The 24,595-nt window shown below is 38.4% G+C and overlaps 1 protein-coding gene across 1 annotated transcript in view; it reads left to right on the top strand.

The window, feature by feature from the left end:
- LOC311199745 (DNA mismatch repair protein Msh3-like) overlaps positions 1 to 24,595 on the top strand; it is a gene marked incomplete at its 5' end in the record, with an annotated part of 81,042 nt that overhangs the window by 42,113 nt on the left and 14,334 nt on the right. The window contains 6 exons of the mRNA XM_084273878.1: positions 1,521 to 1,689; positions 5,011 to 5,075; positions 6,321 to 6,437; positions 8,102 to 8,209; positions 11,717 to 11,831; positions 15,138 to 15,295. Of these exons, the coding sequence (XP_084130004.1) occupies positions 1,521 to 1,689; positions 5,011 to 5,075; positions 6,321 to 6,437; positions 8,102 to 8,209; positions 11,717 to 11,831; positions 15,138 to 15,295 (732 nt within the window). The remainder of the gene's footprint in view (positions 1 to 1,520; positions 1,690 to 5,010; positions 5,076 to 6,320; positions 6,438 to 8,101; positions 8,210 to 11,716; positions 11,832 to 15,137; positions 15,296 to 24,595) is intronic.

Raw genomic sequence — 24,595 nt, 5'->3', positions numbered from 1 at the left:
ATGCTTGCACGTGCATGTGTATATTGCATTGTGTTAGTTGTATAGTGCAGGTAAATCCTGTAATAGTTTTCAAAAGTGGCCCTTTGCTCCAGGGAGGAGTTTGAGATTAAGGGTTAAGGGGAGTTTGAGATGTTGGGTTTTATGTTGGGGTTTTTAAACTGTCAGTTTTTGAATTTTTGGTGTACATCACATAGTGACAGTCTTCACAATCAGCTGCTGGCTACTACCGATCATTTTATCCTTTCCATTCCCATGGAAACAAGTCTAATTAGCACAAAATCATTTCTAAAAATTAGTACTGTATTTACAAATGGCATCTTTACTGTCACTTATATAATAATCCTGTGTAATGCAAAATCAAAGTCCAGCTTTGCGTTACCTGTATGGTCACTGGCTCCATCTGTAGTTTCATTCTCAAGCAAAAGGGGTATTGATATAAGTAGAAAATGAGACTTTCTATTATTTTTGTGTTTTAGTACTTTCAGTTTGCTAACTATTTGTTCTCCAAATATTAGATTTCAAGGTAATTATCTAATTAAATGGTACAGTTTTGTATTTGCTCTAAAGTACAAATGTATACTTCAGTTCATTTAGGCCTGTTTGTACTACTTTTTGTTGTTTGCCTGATAGTTATTAGGACAACTTAAATTTTTGTTACTTTTGATGACAACAATATTTTTAATAGTTTGTTCGGCTTCCAGTTTTAAATATTTGAATGATGTTATTTCAGGTTTCAATCCTGAGCTGAGATATTGCAGCCAAAACTATTTTGTCATTTTCTGACATTAAGACTAGAAAAGAGCAGATTTTTTGCATGTATTAAAAACTGCTCTGGTTAATCATTTCTTTAGAAAAGAAGCAAGGTACTCTGAAAAACTCCTGGTGACATTCTGCTTTGATGAGAACTTTATAGGATGTTTTTTTCTTTGTAATCCTCATTAAAATCTGTCCAAATTTGGACAAATTCTAAATATGCAAAAAAATCTGTGTTCCTGTTATGCAGAAATTATCTAGAGCTTCACTTTTGATCATGGTAAAAGGGGTTGTCTGTACTTGGGATCCTCCATGTTGGGACAACAGTTGTATTCTGAAATTCTGGATTGAGCCAGAAGGGAATGATCTGTCTTGTGATTCCTTTTCTTGCTTTACTTGACTAAGGGAAAACAAGCATAAAGCTGCAGGATGCACACTGAGAGATGACAGAAATCCAAGTCAGCAGGGTTTGGCATAGAAGGGCAAATATAATGTAGACGAGTAGAAAGCAATAGCAATAGATGGGTTTTTTAATACAATGGGGAAAGGACTATCAGTGTTTAAATGCCTTTGTGTTTATATACTGTGCATAGCAGCTTTTGGTAAATGTGCTGTACTATGAAGAAATAACAGAAAAAACTTACTGAGAGAGGAATGAAGCTAGTATTAAGTGAGAATAACAAATAAAAATATGGACACAGCCAGTAGAATTGGGGAGTGTGTCTTTTGGTTTTACCATTACTATATCTTTTGCTCCTTATGGATAGGACTGGAGATAAAACCCAATTGTTCAAGGACCTTACGGACTTCCCTGTCATCAGAAAGAAAAAAGAGGAGATCTTGGATGTGCTTTCTAAAATCCAGTTGCATCTGGTAGACATTCGTAAACAGATCAAGAATCCTTCTGCCGAGTATGTTACAGTTTCTGGTCAAGAGGTAATATGGTGTCTATTATGGATGGCTGTTCCCTTGCTTGTCTAGAAAATAGCTTAAAAGCTAGGCTTAACTAGAACTCTCTTCATTTAGTATGGTACTTGATCAGGTCATTTGCCTATATTTGCACAACTTCAAAAAACAGGTTTTTGACAGTGTCACTTTATTTAAGTCAATTTCTTTGGTGATTTAAATAATAAAACCACATTACTGCAGTCAAATTTGTTTCAGTAATGCTTTGCTTTTTTGTGTATTGAATTGAAAGTATCAGTGAGATACCACTGTTCAGCATTGCGCTGGAACTGAGAGTGGGAGACCTGGGGAAAACTCCACAGAAAGTTGGGAAAAGAAATTAGCTTGGCAACTGAATGAGGGTTGAGAGTAAAAGAGATGAATCAGTGAGGACAGTGTGGTATGAAGCTGGAAGCAGATCACCGTCCCACTGAGGACCTGGGACGCTGAGAAAGACCCAAGAGATGCAGCAGGGAGCAAATAGACAATGCTGAGAGGGGATGGGAGAAGGGATGAGTTAGAGTATCACTTGATAAAGACCTTGGGTGGATATTTCTTTTGCTACTGAGGTTCAGAAGAACAAACATGTGGCAGGAGAGTTGGGGAGGATGTCAGCTAAGATGCTAAGTCCAAGAGGAAATGTGGAAGAGTGCATTTCGGTATTGCATGAGGAAGGAAAGAGCCAGGATTTGAAGGATTTCTCTGAAATACTGGCTTAAGAGTTGGATGATGACATGTGTGTGAAAGAGGGAAGAGTTGATGAAAGAGGAGAGTATCAAGAAAGTAGCCAGGTCTGAACTGGAGAGTTTCAGAAACCACCAGTTAACTATGCCTGTTTTAGAGGGGCCCCTTGTAGCAGCAGACAGCTCAGAAACCATTGCAGGCAAAGAGCTCTGTCTTGGGAAATTCATTAATGGAGCTGCACAAGTTAAAGCTATCTGTCATTTAATTACATCTGGTATGAGTGTATTGCAGACATCAAAAGACACAAAAGAGGAAGGGTTAGAGAAGAGGGTCAGTGAGGAAAGGGAATTGAAGGGGAGGAGCAAAGCATAGACACGAGTCTGAGTTAAGCTCAGCCTTCCTCAGAACTTGTGCTGTTGTAGCACTCTAGCACTCTGATAGATGTTGTGTTCAAGCACTTCTTTGCAACAGGACTGGTCAGAAGTAGGTTTATGGTTTGCTGGTTCTGGAAGAAAAAGAAGCTGCCAGGAAATCTGTTCTCTTTATCTTCCCACTCCGAACACATTCAGAGAACAGACGTTCTGTCAGGGAGGCACTCAGATTCTTTGCTCCTGCATGTGTGCCCTCCAAACACACTATTATGAATGCAGTCAGCCCACAGTTTATTAACTTAAATTTGTGAAGATCCACTTGACATACACCTTTTCAAAAATATGAGGTTACATCCATATCTGTCTTATCTTTCATTTCCAGACCTCTAATGTAACTAATAGCATCACTAAACAGGACAGAAAGCTGTCCAGATAGTGATAGCATTGCTATTCTTTTCAGGCAGGATTTAGAGAGAAATTGCTACATTTGGGAAAAGTTTGCTTCCTGATAAGCAGTGCTTCAGGCCCAGTTTATTTAATACTGCACATATTTATATAATAGGCCTAAGAATTAAAGGGTAAAAAAGGAAATGTTTTTGTTGTTTTGAAGAAGATTGCAACCTCTCTACTTCTTTCTTGCTAGCCACACAAACACACCAGGCAATTGAACTGGCTGTGTAACTGTTCTGAGTTCAGTTAGTCGTCTAGCATAGACACAAATATGGTCTTGTTTTCTGACTACTCTTCATGAACACGGCTTGCTTAATTGTTTTGAGCTAAAATTCAAGAAAAAAATGCAATACTAGCACATCAGCAACACTACTAGCAGCAGCAGCAGTTGATTCATTTTCAAATCTTTGTCTTGTGTATTATGCAACTTCAGGGTTTCAGAGGTACCGATTATTTTCAAGGTGTTTTAGGTAAATTAAGAACTAGTGTAGTCTGTCCATTCTGGAGTGTGCTCATGTTAGGGTTATTCTTCTTGTTTGTAGTCTAAGGTGATTGCTGGGTATTCTGGTGAGGTGTGGAAGGTTTTATCTAAATCATACTAACTGTAATGTAAGAGCTTTGTCAGATGAGTCTTGGGCATTTCTGTAAAGGTGATCAGATACTGGGCTAATCTAATCTCTGCTGGAAATTAATTTTCCATCTGTGTTTTTTATTCTTTGACGTCTAGAACCTCAGGCTGGTGTTATAAAAATAACTGACATGAATTGTATAAAATACTGCAGGAAAGACGTAATGTAAATTTCACTGTACTAAGCTTCTTGCCATTACTGCTGGTTTCCTCTGTTCTTTCCATTTCTGAACTCCAATTGATCCAAACGTGAAGGAAGGTACTGTACATGCAGTGCTAGCATTTGAGGTTTTGAGCTCTTGTCTGTGAAATACTGTAGGTAAATATGGCTCAATAGGAATCACTGATCCCTGGGCAGGAAAGCACATCTTACTCGTAAGGCTGAGGGACTTGGGACTCTTTAGCCTAGGTGAGACTGAGGGAGGATCTTACCAGTCCTTTTAAATACTTGTAGGCTGGGTGTCAGGAGAACAGGGTCAGTCTTTTGACAGTGATGCCCTGCAACAGGACAGAGGCAATGGGTACAAAGTGAAATATAGGAAGTTCCAGCTAAACATGAGGAGGAACTTCTTTACTGTGGGGGTGGCAGAGCTCAGGGCCAGGGCTGCCTAGAGAGGTTGTGGAGTCTCCATCTCTGGAGACATTCAAAACCTGCCTGGACTGTGTCCTGTGCAACCTGCTCAAGAGGACCCTGCTCTGGCAGGGGGGTTGGACTAGATGATCTTCAAAGGCCCCTTCCAACCCCGATCATTATGTGATTCTGTGAAACAGCCTGAGTACAGCTTGTGTATAGTGTAGAGTCTGTGTAAATGCTGAATTCTCTGCGAGGCCCAGTCAGGATCAGGTAAGTCTTAACTAGCTTTAGTCTGGGTTTGGCTTGGTAAGAGGGAGGTGAGCAGAACATTTTAGTAGATGGAGGAGCAAAAGGGCAAAGATGAGGCAGGAACATGGCAGAGCAAAAGAACAGCTCAGGGTAGAAGTTGCTCTGTTGGCAGCAAATGTACGTGATTACCCTCATTTTTAGGGAAGAAAGAACATTAGCTTCTGGTCTGCTCAGTCTCTTCAGGATGAGTATGGGTTTCGTCTGATGCTTGCAGATTTCTTGATTTCATTATGGTTATGCTTCTGTAGTCTTCTTAACTTCCCATGATGTGTAATATTATATTTCTGTTTGTTTAGTTTATGATAGAAGTCAAGTATTCCCATAAATCATCCGTTCCATCTGACTGGGTTATGGTTAGTAGGTATGTAAAATGTCTTTAAAGTTTGCTGTATTTTAATATATAAGGAAAAAAATATAGTATGGGCCATTTTGGTTTTACAGTTAATTAGATACACATTGTCACAGCTCCATGTGTGTTTGTGGTTTGGGGTTTCTTTAAACTAAAAGCAACCAATGAAAATGGTTACATTGATTTATTGCCATAGCAAGTTTTGCTTAAAACCAAACAAGACCAAGCTGAAAAACCGGAACTTTTAAAAGTGTTTATTTTTAAATAGTACTTAATGTTTCAAAGCAGATGTATTGGCATGAAAATTACGGTTTTGATTCAGTTGTGCCTGTAGATTGTAGATTTTTCGTAAAATTTTAGTTGTTCTTACTTTATTCAGAAAGGTAAAAGTAGCTGTGCAAAATATCTCAGTATCTAAGACTTAGTGTATTAAAAATGTTTTAATTTTATTTGTTCATACAAACAAGCTTTGCTTGCTTTGTTACTTAGTGTTGTGTAAGCATGATTTTAGATAGTTTAGATACTTTTTCCAGTACATGAAACAGAGGTGAACTGGAAGATCATTTATTATTTAAACAGGTAGAATACCTTATGTTATGATGTGTACACAGAGCCATGTCTCATCAGAAGTAGGCATAATAAAGGTGAACTCTGAAGCGATGTTCTATTCACTGATGCAAGAATTCGATATTGAAGTGCACAGAGTAGACAGAATTAAGGCGATGAAGGAAAAATACAGCTATTCTGGATATTGTAAAAGAATGCCTGGGAATGCCAACATGAGTCCTTAATGGAAATACATAAATAAAGAGCAAGTGCCTTAAATGGAAACTAGTATCCATGCAATACAGTCTGTATTTACTAAGTTTATTCCAGGTTTATTGTGAAGTTTCAGCTTTAAAGTAGAAATTTTTTTGTTGGAGGTTGTTGTATATGCAGCCAGTCAAAGAAAAATCATCTTTGTGAAGCCTGTTGCTGAAGAGAATTTTGTGAGATATATAAGCTTCAGTGATACATAATACATTGTGAAAAATGCAGCCTTCAGAATGGGCAGCAGTACAGTAGCCAATCACTTTATTCACAGTGAAGATCACTGGTATCAATAGAGTTTGGTACCACAATAAAAGAACTGGCTTTTTTACCGTGCATTTTCAAGGCTCAGAGTGAGTTAGAAAACTAGTCCAATTTTGCATGTAGATGGTGTAACTGATTGCTTAGTAACCTTGATTTCCTATTTGGCTTCTCTCTGTTTTCCAGCACAAAAGCTGTCAGCCGTTTCCACTCGCCGTTTGTTATAGAAAATTACAAACATCTGAATCAGCTCCGGGAGCAGCTAGTCCTTGACTGCAACGCTGAATGGCTAAACTTTTTAGAGTGAGTTGATAAAATAGACTCATTTTTTATTATTTTATTTATTGCTGTAAGAACAGAAGAAGAAAGAGTTTTATCTTAACAAAAAAAATACAACCAAAGGAAAAAACGCAGTTGATAACTCAGTTATGCTGCCCATGGTAAAATACTGTTCTTCAACATAAAGCATTTGAAAGCGAGACCTTTACACACTAAGTCCTGAAGGCAGCAGTGATGTCTCTAGATTTTAAAATTCTGATGACAGCACACTATTAAATATATACAGTGGCTCTCAAAATTTGAAAATTGAGTGAAACTGAATCTAGTACAGTGTAACTGAGATGAGAATAGAATTTATTATACAACAATTGCAGTGTTACAGTTTTTCAGTTAGGAATGTTCAGGGTGTTTGGGCAGTTGCTTGTGTGAGTGTGATTCTCCCTACCCCTGTATGGAAAGCGGCCTGGTGAGCACTTCTGCTAGCTCCTTCAGCACCCTGGGATGGATCCCATCTGGCCCCATAGACCTGTGTATGTTAAGTTTAAAATATATTTCTCAAACTTCTGAACACCTTTAATTTTCAGGTGTCAGGTTATAAATCACTGCTTTACTTCCAGGAATTACTAGCACACTGAAATTATCCCTCAATTCTTGCAATAATAATTAACTCACTTGTGCTTTTTTCCATACCACAAAAACTTCCTTCTGAAATTGCCTCACTGCATGTAACTGATGCCAAGTTTTGCCTCTTGGTAGGAACCCAGAGGTTCTGTAAACTTTATTAGAAACTGAAATTCCAATTCACTCTTCCAGATGTATTGCCTTTGCAATACCATAAAAATAGTTACATTATTTTTTTTGTTACTATATTAGCCATATAAGTTTTAGTAGACCTTTCTTTACTTAGATCTGCTGCTTTTCATGTTCACTTTGATGATTTCAATAGTGTCATATGATAGCAGCGTACAGCAAGGAAAGATGTGTAGAGAGTGATCTTCCCCAGCCCTCCATTTATTTATTTATTCATTTTTGCTCCCTTACTTGCTTTATATTCCCCAATTGTATCTTTGAGGCTAGGAGTGGAGAGAAATAAATTCTACAGTACTAAAAGAATGAACTCTGCTTTCTCCTGGTAATGTTATTGTTGTACTAGGGGCATCGGTACCATAAATGGAAGGTGAATTCTTGAATTTTCTATTGTACTTACCATATTTTATTGATATTGTAGACAAATCCTGTATTCAGGCACTTCAGGGTTTGAGGGTTTTTTTTATTGTTTGGAGGGGGGGTTATTTGACTGTAACTTACAGCTGAAGTGAATTGGCAGTTGCGATTCAGCTGCCACTGTGATAAACAGTGGCATTTTCAGAGACCTTATTTAGGCAGCAGGGATCAACTGTGGACCCTTTATATGCTATTAAATGAGTTTCATTTTGCCGCCTTTTTGTGCTTAAAAATAATGCCCTGTTACAAGGGAAGCACGAAGTCTGCTGTGAGCAAGATTGTGTCCTCATACTGTAAGTTAATACACTGCTGGGAGATTTGAATTCAGAGTAATTTAGAGACTGTAGAGAGCTCTGTGAGAAGCATGCATGAGGTGTATTTTGACAGTACATTCCTATCTGTATGAAATGATTTTTTTTTTTCCTCTTTTCTTCCTCCTGTTATTTTCCCCTGTTTTGGTGTAGCCATTTCAGTGAACATTATCACCCCGTGTCTAAAGCACTTGGTCACCTAGCAGCTATCGACTGTCTGTTCTCATTGGCTCAGGTGGCTAAACAAGGAGACTACTGCAGGTAATAAATGTTTAATTTTTATGTAAGATTTTATAGGGAATTATGAGAGAGCTTTTTAAATAAATTTGATTTTAATATGTGTACCGTGATAAAATGCATTATTGAAATTGTTTGCAGTAGTTTCGACTTAATCTGATTTTGCAAAGCGGCACTTCTGGGCTTAATTCAAGTCTGTAAACATTGCGGTTTAAATTTGACATCTCATGTTTGTCTGGTTTTCAAACTGTGTGTGGTTGGTAGATGATATCTCACAAACATAAATATATGTTGGACTTTGCATGGAAATTTTTTTCCTCCTATTTCTTTTCTCCTCATCAAAGTCTGACTTTATAGTGTATAATACCTAAGATTTTAAGGTGTATGAGGTATGTTTCAAAGATGTATTTCAGGTAAATAATAGGTAATTAGAGCCAGCTTCCAGAGCAGGGATGGTGCCTTACCTAGGAATGTGTGTTAAATCTGATGAGCTGTGCCCTTCCCTCTGTGCAAGACCCACACGTGCACACCAGGCACCACAGCCTGCTGCATTCTGCCATGAGGAAGCATGAACCCTTAAGGCTTTCTGCCTCAGAGATTGGTCCAGAGCTGGCTCCTGAGTGTGTACAATCTGCAACTTGGGTCTTCCTCCCCCTCACAAACCCCCCACATCCCTTGCACCTACACAGAGATAGTCAGTCTTATTGGTGTGTTTTCTTCTATATCACGAGGTCTGTGTCCCCAGAGAGACTCGATGCTCGCTGAACCACTGCTTCAGCTTGCTGAGTGCTGTCCTAGAGATTGGCATTTACTGTTTCTGAGGCTTACTGTGAACACCCTTGTGAGGGCTATCTGTTTCCCGTCCTCAGCCATTCCTTCTTCCATACAGTCCACATACTCTTTTTTTGAAAAGTGCTGTGTGGTTTTTAAATGTCATTGTGGGGCTACATTGCAAGTAATTGGGCAATTGCTTATGTATAACCATATGAATTGGTAACATTTGTGACCCGTGGAAATAACAGCAAATCATGTATTAAATGTGTGTGGATAAAGGGAAATCCACTTAGATATCCTTCTGCATTTATACAGCATTAAAGACAGTATTGATCACTTCTGGATTCTTGATCATGCCTGCTGCTAATCAAAATCTCTTTAAAAGTAATTGCTCGTTTATTTCTGTATACTGAGATGAGAAAACAAACTGAAATTTTATTAATTCACTGTGCAGTGTTTAAATAATTCACTGAATTTTAAAGAGTGGCTTAGAGCTTATAAACTGGCAGGAAGGAGACTTCTCAGTGAAACTTCAGCTGCAGGGAAGGTGTCAATAATTAATTTTGGAGGACTACTGAAGGAAAGACGGGACATCCATATTAACCAACTCGAGTATTTCGGGAGAATGTTTTTTTGATTGAGGATTGTTTCATATCATCCTACCTGAGGCAGGTAAACAAGTTGTGAGGTTGGGAGCACTGGTGCTCCACATGGTTGTTGGAGAGTAGTAAGCATATCTTGGAGTTTCAACCTGTCTCTGGAACCCTGCTTTGGGAGACTCAACCCTGACATGGACAATGTAAGGCATTGGGCTCCCAGGACACAAAGTTAGATGCCTAACTGGTGTAGGTAGCCCAGAGATCATCATCTGAAGTTTGAGTATCCATTCTGCAAGCAGTGAGTTTGTTTAAGGAGCACCATTGAAAAGATGCATGAATAAAGGACGTTATACATTCCAGAGCAATTTCCACCCCCGTCCCCCAGTTCTCTCTTACTGCATGACATGTGATTGTCTAACTGGGACAGGGAAGAACTTTTAAATGACTGTGGCTGAGGGCCTGCCTCTGCAAGCCCCATTGTGTGAAACCAGAATAGGCAGAGTCAGCAAGGCTCATGGCATCTGAAACTCACATCATATTTCACAGTTACGTGTATGGAGGCTTGAGCAGTTAGGATAAAGACAATTATGCCCAAAGTAGAGGGCAGAATTATAAAATGGCAAATGGATCATTCAGCTGTTATGCCTCTCTTCTGAATGCAAAGTGGAGAAATCCAGAAGGAAGTGCTTCTAGGGATGTTCTCCCTTTTAGGACTATCATATTACAGCTCCAAACAGCTTACCAGTTCATCAAATGGAGGGTGACATTTCCTTTCTTTATCCCAAAGGCCTAAGACTCTGTCCATATTGGTTTAATCTCAGCTATTCAACTGCTGGAAATATCTTCGTGCTAAAAAGAAACCAACCCACACCATTCTTAACTTGCACCTCTTTCTCCAGTGCATTGTGCTCCTAATATGTCATTTATTTTATCTCCATGTTCTTTTCAAATTGCATCATCATTCTTCCACTCAGGAAAAATCACGCTCCTCGCGTCTTTTCTTCCCTCCCCTCTAAAGTCCATCCAAAGTGTTAGTTAATTTCCAGTAAAAAAAATATGTGTCTTTATTCCAGTATTACTCTTTTACTCAGCTGTCGTCACTTTCCTAAATTACTGCTCTTATTTCAGAGTGATTATACTTCTTGTGTAACAAAATGTTGCTGAGACATGACACCACATTTACCTCTCCATTGAATGCTGCACTTCAGTTTGCAATGAAAAAGTAAATTTAAGTTGCAAGAGAACAAAAGGAAATCACAGTCATAATTTAGTGGAACATGCTTCTTTTGCATTTTTCTCTCTGTGAAGAGCACACAGCTCTTGGAGGTAGAACTTTGTTGATGTGAAGGTGTATAACGTGGAATTACACATGTATGACTAGACACATAGATAAATTTGTAGCTAAGGTGGAAGCATTAAAGGCAAAACTTTTTACATGGTTTGGAGATGAGAGAAGAAAGTAAGTAGTATTGATCTGGTTTGCATACTAATCTCTGAAAAGGTACTGTCATTTCAGTATGTCAACTTAAATAGTAAGCTCTTTCTATAGACTGTTATGGTTTGATGACTCATATGTTTGGGAGTTGCTGTCACATTATGAGAGCTGCTAATGTTTATAGGAGAGTTACAGCTCTGTCATACTGTACTCTTTGATTTATATCATTTAATGTGTTATCAGTCATAATATACAAAGTTGGACAATTATTTTTCCACTCCCCACACTAGTTAGGGTTTAATGCAGTAGCAGGTTGGACTAGTTCAGCAAGATCATTCTGAGAGTATGAAATGTGTCTGCAAAAGGTGGCACTTGCAGAAGCCACTGTAGTGGTGGGAAGAAAGCAGTCCCCTCCAGTTTGCGTATTTTTGCTACTGCTTGTTCATTTTGTAGTTCCTAGTATTCCTTTAGAATACAACTAAACAAACGAAAACATTCCCTAGGTAGTGGAAAAATGAAGAATTCTAAAATTTTGTTACCCAATCTGCTAATACTTTTTTTTATCACTGAATGAAACCAGGGAAGTCCTTAGAAATATTTGACAGCATTAATTAATTTTTGTCATTTCTATTTTTTTCCTACCCTTCTTCAGGCTTTAGCTGCAGTACTTCTAAGTAATCAGTTACAATGAATGTTGAAATTAATGTCTCTTCCTTTCTGCAGACCAACTGTGCAAGATAATCGTCGAGAAATAATTATAAAAAATGGGAGGCACCCTGTGATTGATGTGCTACTGGGAGAACAGGATCAGTATGTTCCAAATACCACTAACCTTTCAGTAAGTACTGAGAAATGGTTTGAGCTTCAGCATCATCCAAGGGGGGGAATTTGGCATCTGCATCCTGGCCACGAAGTTAAAATAAATAATTTAATCATACAGCTTTCTGCTTGGTTACATTTCAGAGAGATATGGCTAGATGTGATCACATCTGTTGTGTCCTTTTTCTGCTATCTAGCAGCCAGACACTCTCTTTACAACGTTGTTCGCTTTTCACGGCATTAAGAAAGATCACAGGATCACAGGGTTGCAAAAGACCTTTGAAGATCATCAAGTCCAACCAATCCCTTCCTAAGCTAAAACAGATGATCTCAAAACTAGGAAAATAAAAGTTTAAAGTGGCTCTTTTTGAAAAACAAATTAATAATTCCAGGGGTTTTACCAGTGTTATCAGAAGAAGTCTACATTTTGTCATAACTTTATGTGAGATTAGTGGAACTTTTTAATGTTCAAATGCACAACAAATGTTTCCATGTCTTACAGGCTCACTTTCCAAGACAGTTCTAAGATAGCTCAGATCATTTTTGGTGGTATTACTTTACTATGTGTTTTCCTTTCTTTCTGGAGGTATTGATTTCATGCAGCCTTTTTTAATCTGACAGAGCAGATTTGGAGCTCTGACTCTTGACTGTGTAGTGGCAAGTCCATTCTTTGTAGATTGCACACTGGTTGGAAGAAGCCTTTCATATTAACATATGCTAAAGATCCCCCATGCTTAGCTTGCAGGCAGTGTGTTGCCCCTAAGTCTCCTTCTGGCTGTTGTTTTCTGCAATAGAGAGTGATGTTGAGAAGTAGTAAGACTCTTGCTTGTTATTGTTGCCAAGTCGTCAAAGAAAGTGGGTAGGTTATTTCCTGACATTTTCTATGCAACATTACCTAAATTGCATGACCTACATTACCTAAAATTGCTATAAATACACAATTACCACAGGTAGGAAGTATTGTCATATTTTACTTCACTTAATCTGTTTCTGATAAACATCTTTTATTTTGTTTCCTCCTTTTTTTTTCATCAAAACCTAAATTTGTTTTTTTAAGTGGCATGCCCTTTTGGCATTTTTTATTAAATATTTACCTTTCTGAACCTTTTTTTAAATACTGTGTTTCTGTTCTTAATACAAAAAATGCACTGAACTGTGTATACGTAACTGCTTTTTCATACAGTTGATATATAAAAGGTATGTCAGTGTGGAGCATGGGCTGTGATAAATACCATTCAAATGTGTATGTATTTCTCTGGAGATATTTTTAAACCATGTTATATACTGAACAATGATACAGATATTGTGCAATACATCAGGGAATGTTTTCAAAATTATTTGTCAACTCCAAACAAACGACAGATGGCATTTACAGAAAACTCATCATTTCATTCAGTAATCATCATGCACTTTCCCCTGTTAGCCCCATTCTTATGTTGGCTTTCTAAATACTGAATATTACAAAATCAACTGATCGTGGTGGAATCGTTTTTGCCTCTACTGTTAGAGTTCTGTCTTTTTTGAGAGAGGTAGGTGGGAACCCAGTTTATTAAAACGTGTCTGGTTTTAAGCTGATGTATTTGAATCAACAGTAAAATGCAATTGCTGTCATGTTTTCAGCTGAAATGTTGTCAAATAACTAACTTTAGGAAAAGCTTTCTTGCAGTGCCCTGAAATAAACATCTTATTTTTCAGTTCTCCCTCTCTCATCCAAATATTCATGGAAATTCTAACTTCATCCATAAATTCCACTAAGATGTTAGCTTATGGTTCTGTGCAATTATAAGGGCAGATGGGCTCTCTGGTCTGATGTTACAGCATATGTTCTTTCTGAAAGCTGGCTTTGCAAGCCAGCCACCAGTGTCAGAACATGGCTGGAGGGACCCCAGAGGGATACCAAACACATGGAAGAAATTTGTGGGTTCTAACAGATTAACTCATCCTGGATTTAAGTATCTGTAATTCTGTTGTGTTGAGCCAAATGGTGGTCCTGATGAAGTTTCAGTTGCTGTATTGAAACTACACCTCAGAGACTAGAATGTTGTGAGTTTTGTTCTCATGTAGTCATATGCATGTTATTACTTCCATTCTTTATTCCTGATAATGACATTTTTTGGGTTTTGACTTTATTGTGACTTCCTTATGGACAGGGTTTTTTTTTTTTTTCCAGCAAAAGCTAAACAGTTTTCTGCATTGACCTAAGACTGATTCCATCCATCTTTTCTATGATGTGGATTATGACATGTGACATATAAATCTTATTTGCCTCCCTCTTAACAAAATGAAATCCCTGTAAAGATAATCATGTTTATTCCTCAGAGATATGTTGTTGTCATCACAGTGCCTGGTCAGTTCCAACTTCCCTAAGTAGTGTGTCTAATGTTCATTATGCTTGTCCTGTCTGACATGCCCCGCCTGTGGAGCAGTGAAATATGCTGACTTTTGGTTAGTTCATCAGTTGTTGGATTTCATTGTATGTATGTAGTAGAAAGTAAAAACTCTAGTTATTCAACATCCTTGCATAATCTAATTTCCTAGTTTTGATGCAGGCTGTGATAAGGCTTTATAGACTCATTGATGAGTTTTAATTTTGTATTAGCAACTGTCTTCCACCAGAAGATGACAGTTTTATTCTGGAGCCATAGACCTACAGCAGTACTGTAGGGACTTTTACAGCTGAGACAAGCTCTTGCATCTGATTCATTTTTCTGTAAGATTTCAGTGGTTGGATGCACCAGTCAATCAGAGATTGGATACAATCTGCTCACAATATCTGTGTTGCAGTCAAGTGTTGCCAAACTCAAAAATGTCTTGATTTCTTCTTGTAGCCCTTCTGTTTGAATGTGTGTGTGTTGTACCAAGGCAAGCAGTTATGAAGGGGTCTAGGTCTGATCTTTGGCTGCCAGATTTCCCCCCCATTTGGCAATGAGAACTCCTTAACTGGAGCAGAATCCAAATTAGGACAGCACTGGCTGTGCTGAAAGCTGGTGAAGTTCCCCCTTCAGATGAAATTGTACAGATGCTTCATGGATTCTCTTGGTTCCTTGATGGACCAAGAAGGTTCTCCTCACTTTGTTTTGCTCAAGAGTAATGAAAGATGATAGTGATGCTCCTCTCTTATGAGCCTGGAGAGGACTTAGGAAGATTTTTGATACGTGGCATCATAAACTCTTGAAAACTGAATGCTGTGAAGGAAGCTTTTTCAACTACAGACTGTGTCCTGAGGGCTTGTCCTTTATCCCTGTAGGCACATACACTCAGCAGCCTTTCTTAGAACAGCACCATGTGCAGGACAGTATGTTTCACCAATGTTTTATGTTTCCAGGGAGATGGTGAAAGGGTCATGATAATAACTGGACCCAACATGGGAGGAAAGAGTTCATATATAAAGCAAGTTGCATTGATCACAGTCATGGCACAGATTGGTTCTTATGTTCCCGCAGAGGAGTCGACGATTGGTATTGTGGATGGTATTTTTACCAGGTAATCTTTCAAACTTTGCTGTATGTTTATGAAAATGTTACTGTGGTGGGGCATGTGTGTGCACATCAAAGTATAATTTAATGTTTCACTTAGAGCTTTAGAATTTATATTTGATGTTTCCCTTTTTCATGTTAAATACGTGCATTGGTTGTTGGGTTTTGGTTCTGATTTCCTGCTAAGCTATGGTACTTGTTTTGGAGTCTTTGAATCTCTAAAGGATAAAAATGTTAATGTGTCTCTCTTGATTAAGATGCAGGTATTGAACATCATGTGTCTGAATGGACACCTCAGCCAAATTTATTCTGCCAGGTGATAGCCAAATGATGTTTCCCCTAAAATGAATACTGTCACCTCTAAAAATCAGATCGGTTTCTGCAGGGCAGCACAGTTGTACATACAGTATTTGACACTGAGAATTTTGGGGTTTTGTCCTTTCTGTACTATCAGTCTTGAACACACTTCAGGTATTTTAAAAAAATTAATAATGGCAGTTCATTTCACTTAACATGTCTCATTTTCAGGACAGTGCTGAGTAATTTTTGAAGTCAAAACTTCCCTATTTTACTGTCTAATGTTTGCCAAGGATCATCCAGCTGGTTTTCCCCCCTTTTTTTCAGTCTGTTTTTGTAATCAGCAGAAGTTCTGTGTTACTGGTGGTACTGGAGATGGAAACTTATTTGTGGTTTTAAGTTTCACAACAATTATATATCTGTAGTAGGATTATTTTTTCTGAAATTCTAGTTCTGTGATGGCAGAGTGCATTTCTTAATTTTACAAGGAATCTAAATACTGGTCATTTGGGATTGCTTCATCATATAATGATGATATGTTCTTAGGCCTCACTGTATCATGACAAAAATGAATGCAGTTGTGCTTTGATGCACTTTGGTGCTAAGCAGGTGAATAAATTAGAAAACAATTTCTGTTATCTTTATAAAATTAATTGGAGCTGAAAATTCAAAATGGTTACCTTTTTCCCTGTCCTGCGTTGAAAGTAATTGACTGGTTGATTGGATGAGCTTTTCTCAAGGGAATATAGGACACACAAGATCTGAATTACTTTACAGAAAAAAATTACAACATTATTAACAATTTGAACATTATTTTTGTTTTCCTTTGTAAGTGAACAGAGTACTTATCTTGTGTTCACACTGACAATTTCTAACCATACTTGCAAAAGTCTGTTACTCTTAAGCTTAATCTCCCCTTTTCTCTATTTTTATTTGGCTGTAATTGCTTATTTTTGCAGAAAAATTAAGAAATGTGACAGAGTCACTGGGCATGCCATTTCATTTTGTACCTTCTAGAAAGAGAATAAATTGGTTCTTATCCTCTACAGTACCTTGAAATTTATGTATCTGAGTTCCACCTGTTCTGCACTGCATTTCTCTGATTCTACTTGGCTTTTCTCTACATTATTGATATTGTTCAGATCTGTTCTGATAATGTAGTGTGGTTGAAGATAGAATTTATTCTTTCAGGTTTCAAGCCAAGCAGACACAGAGCATGTTACTTACTGACTGAGGTTTCAGACCATTAATTTGGAGCCCAGACAAATTCTAACACAGGGGATTGATTGATTTATTTTTTTCCCTTGTCTAAATTAGCTTTGGAAGCTCAGCTAGATATGCCATTCTTCATTTAATGTGAAATGTGTCAAACACCAGATGAATATAGTAAAGAATTACTTAAAATCTTGTCATTGTGCTGGCAATTAAGAGTAAGCTAATTGGCTCAATATTAATCAAGAAGAAATTGAACATGCATTGAGATAGGAAGAGTCATGCATTAGTTAAAAGGTTAACAGGAAGGATAAAAAAATAGAAAAGAAGCTGAGCTTATGTAATGCATTCCTTCAGAAATCCAGGATGGTCACTTCAGTTTGTAAAAGACTGTAAGTGGATCTGCTTGTCTGCATCTCTTTAAACTTCTCTCTTCTGTATAGTGTATTTTGAGGGAATTGATTGTACTGGTGGGACAGGCATTAACTGTGGTGTTCTTACAGGATCTTGACCCAGTTGTAGCTTTTCTTTCAGTAAAAATGCTTAAAATACTTGGATCATTTTGCTTCAGCCTATGGAGTATAGCCCTTCCTTGCTGTACATATCCAAGTGATCATCATCCATGCTGATGATTGTAGGTCAGTTGTCAGTGCTCTTTTCTGTTCTGCTGTGTTGGATTGTCAGTAGCCACAGAGTGGTCTTTTGTCCCCAGTCTGGGCATGCCTACTTCCTGCTTTGTCCACATCTTCTCCAAATCGTGAACTTTGCTCTCTGCCATGAGAAAAGGAGAAACTTAGCAGATTCTGCAACTCAGAGGGAAAACGTGTACAGAGACTGTCCAGAAAGTTGGTACCTCTGTTTTGGTTAGTTTGAGAGTTTGGGGTAGGGTTTTTTGGGGTTTTTTTTCAGTGTTCTGGGAAGGCCTTAAAGTATGTAAGTCTAGGTTAACGTGGTGTTACACTCATAGTATTTCTTAGCCCTAGGAAGTAATTGATGAGTAGTTTTTAATGCCTGGTTGGAAGAGAAAACCAATAAATTCAGCTACCATGCAAAATGTCTTACATTGTTTCTTTAGTGCTCTCACTGAACAGACATGTATAAAGCCTTAGAAAAAGTTCTCTGCTTTTGCCAAGAACTCTGCTCTAGTAGGGAATGAGCTTGAAATTATTAGATTTTTCTCTTGACTTGCCCCCAGTTTTGGTTTGGCTTTTTTAGTTGTTTTCTTCTTCTGTGTTTTGTTGTCAGAAGAGCACATCTATGCTGACCTCATTTTGCACTGCCACACCAGGCCACATACATGTCTTTCTGGAGAATGAGATTTTTTTTGTTGTTGTTGATGATTTTGGTATCTTTTTAATCTTTAAAAAACATTGCATGGGAAGATGTCAGTTTCCAAGTTATTTTCATCACTGCCATGGTGTGTTGTTTTCTAGCACCCCTGCTGTGAGGGATGCTTTACAGGCTGACTCTGAGGAGTTCTGTGCATAAGGAGCACCAACAGTTCTGCTGCTTGCTAAATTTTTTGAGATACTGGTGCTTTATATTGCAGACTCTTTTGTTTGTAGACTGCATCTTTGAAGTGTGAATTTATATAGATTTAAGAGATTAACATTCATGTAAGATTTGATCATGTGTTGTAAGTAGGGTTTCCATGGAAATGGAGAGGTTGCTACTACGGTTATTCCTTTGGATCTGCCTAGTATTTATGTATGATAGCTTCTCTAAACTGGCTTTAAATACAGCATTATATTAAACATTTTTAAAGATGCAAAAGGAATTATATTGGTTACAGGTACGGTGAAAATAAAAGTGATTAATCTTCATTACTGGGTGTATACACACAGTAGAGTGCTAAGGCTACTCTGAACATTTCACAGTAGTGTTGAGCATTCCATCCTAAAGAGGTATAATAGGAGAAAATCTTCTACTGCAAAATGTCCCTAAGCCCAGATGATATGCTGTTACAAGTCTGTGAATTGAAAATTTGGAGGGGTGGGGGTGAAAAGTATTCAGCTCGTGTTATTCACGTAAGTATCTTGAGTGCTCTGATGGACTCTCCCAAATCTCACCATGTTTTATGCTTAAAAATGGCCTTAAGTGTTTCCATTGATAGGATTTTGTTCCTAAACCTGAGAAGAGGGTGATAGTGGTTGTTAGTAAGCAAAAAGTTTGCATTACTGTTTGGTGGTCCGAGCTTCATAACATCAGACTAAAAAAAACACTGAAATATTCTTCATATTGCTGTATTTAAAGCTGTGTTTAGCGTAGTTTTGGAAAGATCAGTGCTCAATTTATATTGACTTTCAGTGTGATTTGAGTACTTAGTTCTCTGATGTTTGAAAATTCCTAATCAAGTTTCTCCGTTCAGTAAATGGGTTGAATTTCTGCTTCAAATTTGAACATTCAATTTGTTCTTCTACTACAGTTATTCAAACATGGAAATTAACATGTTTGTGTTTGTGTAGAAAGACAAAGCAAGTGTGGAGGTGTACATATGGAGGAACTAATGAGAGAAATTCTGTTGACCTAATCATGTGGTCAGAAGAGATGATGTTTAGCTGCTGAAGAAATCTGACCTTTAAAAGAGGTCTCACTTAATTACTAATGCAGTTTCTTAGAGCTAGAAAAGTACCTGTAAGTCACCAGTAGCTTTTCATGAGGGTCAATTTTCAAAATCGAGAATAAGAATGCTAGAACAACTTCAAGGTAAAATGTGTTCAAATAAACAAGGTAATTAATAATTCAAATTACTGAGTGCCTTGTATTCAAGATTCTGACTCAATTTATTAAATCACAAGCTGCCATTAGAAAGAATACTGTGAAAGAGGCCAACTCCTACCACCTCTAGATGATGGTGAAGGGACAAAGAAGAATTTCCTTCCTAGAGCGCCTACCTGCCTGGCTCTCCCTGTGTGCTGAATTAAAAGCAGTTTCACTTATATTCAGTGATCAGATGCACAGTCACACTTTGGTGACATGCATCTTCCAAGGACATTTAACACCATCAGTCAAATTGGGCTTACTGTTGAAGGTGCAGCTTCAGTTGACTGAGCTAATACATTGCGTTGTGCTTCAGTTTGGAAATTGCCTCTTGCAGGTTACGTGCCACATGCTTAAACGTTGCAGGAATAAATAGAAGCATCAGTAAGATCCATGTAGATTATCCTTTTGTGCACTTTGTCTCTTCTGAAAGTTATCCTGCTGTCTACTGATTCTCAGCATGTCTTTAATCTTCATGATAGCAAAGAAATATAGAGTTTGAGTTGTCTGTGGAGGTGTATTAAGAAGAGAGAGAGGTGGTGGAGGTTGGCAGTACAGGTTAGTGAGTGATAGTGGTGGGTTGCCTGGGTAAGCAGCAGTTTAATGCTTTTGCTTTATGTAAGACATGCAGTTGCCTGCACTTCCAGGCAGTTGTCTTGGTAGAGGCTCTGTGCATTGCGTGATCTGTATGAAGGTTTACAGAACTTTGTCCTACATTTTATCCTTGTAACAGATGATTTAAATGTATTTTTAACATGGAGGGCACTCCTTATTGCTAAATCTATAGCTAGGAGATACTCAGCTCAAATTCCCCTGTGTATCTGAAAATGCTGTGAAAACAGATGGTAGTTGTTCACCTCAGCTGGGGAGGAATGGTTTTGTTCTTCTGGCTTGTATTGAGTGTCTGTATACAGGGTCTTTCTTATAGACAAGGCCACAGTGGAATCCTGAATCCGTTCTTGGGCTTAAGTGACATAGCTGTGTCACTGGCTTGTCTGTCTGTCTTTGTATAATGATTTTGAACATGTGTAATAGTTGCTCATTCAACTAAAACTGGAGTGCAAAGATCTTCAGGCAGCTGATCTTTAACACGTCTGTTTGGCATAACAAAGTTGCAGAGCCATATAAATTAGGCCCTCTGACTTTGAGCTGTTGCCATCATACAGTAACTTGATGCTTCTGATCAATGCAGCAGAAGCTGTTTCCTGCTGAGGTACTTGTGTGTGTCCCTGGCTTGCACACAGCCTCCTTGTGTTTGCAGATATGGAAACCAAGGGAAAGCATCAGGTTCAGGCTGAGCTTCTGAAAGGTGACTTTGAAGGCAGTCTTCAAACCTCTGCTCAGAGACCTACCTCATTGTCCTTCACACACAGGACACATTTGTGGTCTTTGCTTTCATAAGGAGAGAGGGGAGGCAGAGGAAAGGAAAGGATGTTTTTCTATATTGGTTGAGAACTGCCAGCCTCATTTAATACTGAAATAATGAGGCAAATTCATCCTCCTGGCTGCTGGCCTTAGTTGGGTCGTTTATTTCAAGTCCAGCATCCAAGATCCAGTTCCAGCCACATACCTCGGCCAGGAGTGGTGGTTCTGAGTTGATCAGGGGGTTGGTAAAGGGAAGGAGTTTTGATTGCTACAAGGAACAACAGTGCTATTGAGATTTGCCAACTGAAGATCAACTCCTGCTATTGAAAACTGCATTTCAGGCCCAACCCATGGTAAGCATCAGCTATGTCCTCACAGCTGTTAGATGTGGTGACAGAGTTCAGGGGCCTCTCTCACCTCATTGATCTTTTTCGAGTCTAAGAAATCATCTCTGAACAGGCAGGCTTTACCCTTGAAAAGACATCCCAGGTGGCTGCATTGCTTGGTTTGCCATTGCAGTGTCATTGAGCAAGACACAGCCAGTCAGTCACAGACCAGCACATCACTCCAGCCTGGATTTTTTATTCCAGTTGAGCCTTCTTGTGGTAGAGTGGCACTCTGTTTTAGAGGCACCCTAGTAGTTCCCACCTTCTTTCTCATCTATGAAAGAGAATAGGTGTAAGGAAACAAAGCTCTTTTTGTGTTCTCAGCTCTTTGAACAAAGTGACCGTGCATGTTTTCAGTCCTCTTCACAAGTCAGTCAGTCAGCTTCCATTGTGTGTTCCAGAGTAAAGAAGAACTGGCATTATTTGTATGTATGCCTGGCTTCACATGGTGACGCTGATGAGATTAAGTCTCTCTTTGTTAGTAGGAAGCTGCTTTAGAGGCCAAGACATTTCATCACCAAGTTCCTCAATGCATCGTGCTGTTCTGCCAGCTGGTGGCTGTACTTCCCTTACTGCTTGTCATTGCTTGCTCTGCTACTGCTCTGGTAGCACCTTTAACTGGTCCTGAAATGCACAAAGCTGACATGTGGGCCATTACACTTTATCTGTGAACACTGCATGCTTGCATGGGTAGTGAGAGCTGATGTTAGATCTAAAAAAGCAACATCTCAATGCTTGCTGATGTGACTTATTTCCATCATCCTGTGAGCAGAAAGACCTTTGTCAGTCACGTGCAATGGGATTCATGAAGATGGAAGAAAGAGCACTTATGTCATCCTGAAGTGACATTTCTTCTATGAGGTGCTACAGCCGTCATGGACTCTTCACCCATTTTATTTCTCAGCCTTGGTAGTTGGTGGCACAATGAGAATTTACTAGCCAGAGAGTAAGGGAAAGCTTCTGGCTGCACCTCTGTAGGCTCAAGCACAAATGCAGAATGTGTGGAGCTGTTGGCTTGTTCACATAATCCCTCCAAGGACTGCAGGTATCTCTGCTTCTGCAAGGTGTGTGAAGAGAAATCTTTTCCCATTGGTGTGCCCAGCTTTTGGGGATGAGAGGGTTGTTTTCCTTGTGCCAGAAAAATCTCACGTATTGTCAGTGGCATGATCATCAGCTGAAGCACACAAACATGAGATGCATAAGACTCAGGGGAGTGTAGATAATGTATTCTTTCTGTCAGGTCTTCTACTGTGCACAGCAGAGTGTGGCTATTCTCTGCCAAGGTGAGAAAACAAACTGGGATCAGCTTCTGACTGACACATTGTTCTCCCATGTAGGAGAAGTATGTTTATTCCACCTATAGTTGTATATTACAAGACAGAACTGTGACTAGTTGTAGTAATTTCTTACATATGATACAAAGGACCTTTAGAAACAACTGAATTTGTTTTGAAGCCCTTAATCCTTACCTTGTCTAGAAGATGAGATGATACTCTGGAAAGAAATGCTGTTAAAGCTGAGAAGATGGTGTAGATATGAAGGATTTCTTCAAAGTAAGCTAAAAAACCCAGGAAAATTCAGCCCTTATAAATCCACATTTCTTAAAAGGCTGTCCATCAAACATGCCATAATGCTTTCTTCTCTGTGTTTTATTCTGTCTGTTCTCTAAGTTTTGGACTTTCAAAAAGGTTGGGTCTCACAATAGATAAATTTTGTATGTTACCTCCCTAAGTACTTTAACAGCTATTTAATTCTGACAACTTGACAAACTCATTCTACAGTTTTGTCATGAGTGTGTGGAGCTGAAAGAAACTATTAGACAAACCTCACTATTTTCACTCTAGACAAGCTTTTAAAAAAATCTATAAAATGTACATATTTATGGCATCATTACAGATCTAATTACAATTAAAAACTGTGATGCAAAGCAAATACTGTGCATAAAACCAGCAAACATTTGGGCAGTCAGTTTTAGATGTTTGCATTTATTTTTTTCTTTGCTTCACTGGACTGTCACTGTCTCAATAATTTTACAGATATTTAAATGGGGATGATTTACTTTTACACAGGTTAAAATGTTTCAAGGCTTAAGATTACCTTTTATAAGAAATCTTGAAAAAATCAGAAAGCACAGGATGGAGTGGTATGTGAAGCAGGAAAAAGAGAACGTTTCTGTTTGAGTGGAAATTGAGTGGAAGATGTTTCCCAGGTGCCTTTCACAATAAATTGAAATCTGAGGTAAATCACTTAAGAATAAAAACAAAGTAGTGCTTGTAAATATTAATGGAAATGAATGTTCCATTGATGTAGCTGCTGGTGGCAAAAATTCTTCCCAGCTTTTTCGAGCTACACAAATAATGTTGCCCTTAATTTCATTCCAGTTTTACCAGTTGGTCAGTTGGAGGGAGGTGCACAGGAGCAGAGGGAAGATTTTTGTATTTAAAATAATAAGTAACAAGCTCCATTTTTTCAGAGCTCCACTGCAGAGATGGTGCTATTCGGACAGCAGTAGGCAAAAAGAACAGTTTGTAACCAGGATGCAGCTTGTTAGATTTTTATGCATTGCTTGGTTCACAGATGAGCTGTATTTGGATAGAGATTGTCCAGGAACACGCTTGCTTGAAAGTGGGTTAGAAGTGTTCTTCATTAGAAATCTCTTCCTACAGAGTGATTTCACTAAACACGATAAAGAAATGGACATCATCCACCCAAAGCTGCTCTGTGTGTTTCATCTTGATTGCTGAGGGAGCAGCACACTGATGACATTTTAAAATGGTTAGCAGACCACAGGAGATTTGGGGGGCTTTTATGTCTTACATGAGCCTTTCCTATCTTCTTGTTAGTCTTTTATTCTCTGGATGGAGTATGATGGTACTGTTTTTCACCCCTTGAGGGGGTCTGCATTAATTCTGTTTTGTAAGAAATCTTAACCAACATATCCTATAGTATATTCTATTATGCACTAGAGATTACATAATCATGACTTTTTTTTTTAAATCTATGGAAAAGCCTTTTCCTGAAATCACTACATCACTACCATTTACAGGTTTCTGCGTCTTTCTCAGAATTGTTGTGCTGCCCACAGCCTCCAGAATCAGTCAGAATCATTGGGCTGGACTGAGACAGGTTTTGAGCATTCACATATTTAGCATAATAAATTCTTGTCCTTTCTGGTAAACTCCTCAGTAATTTGCCAGAATAGCTTATAGTGTCTGGCATATCACATGCAGTCTTTATTGTTCTGAACTCAAAAGACTAGTTTCTAAACTAAAAAATTCCTTGCTTCC

Source organism: Gallinula chloropus (assembly GCF_964237585.1).
Source record: "Gallinula chloropus genome assembly, chromosome: 21".
NCBI lineage: Eukaryota > Metazoa > Chordata > Aves > Gruiformes > Rallidae > Gallinula > Gallinula chloropus.
This window is presented reverse-complemented; position numbering and strand designations above follow the sequence as displayed.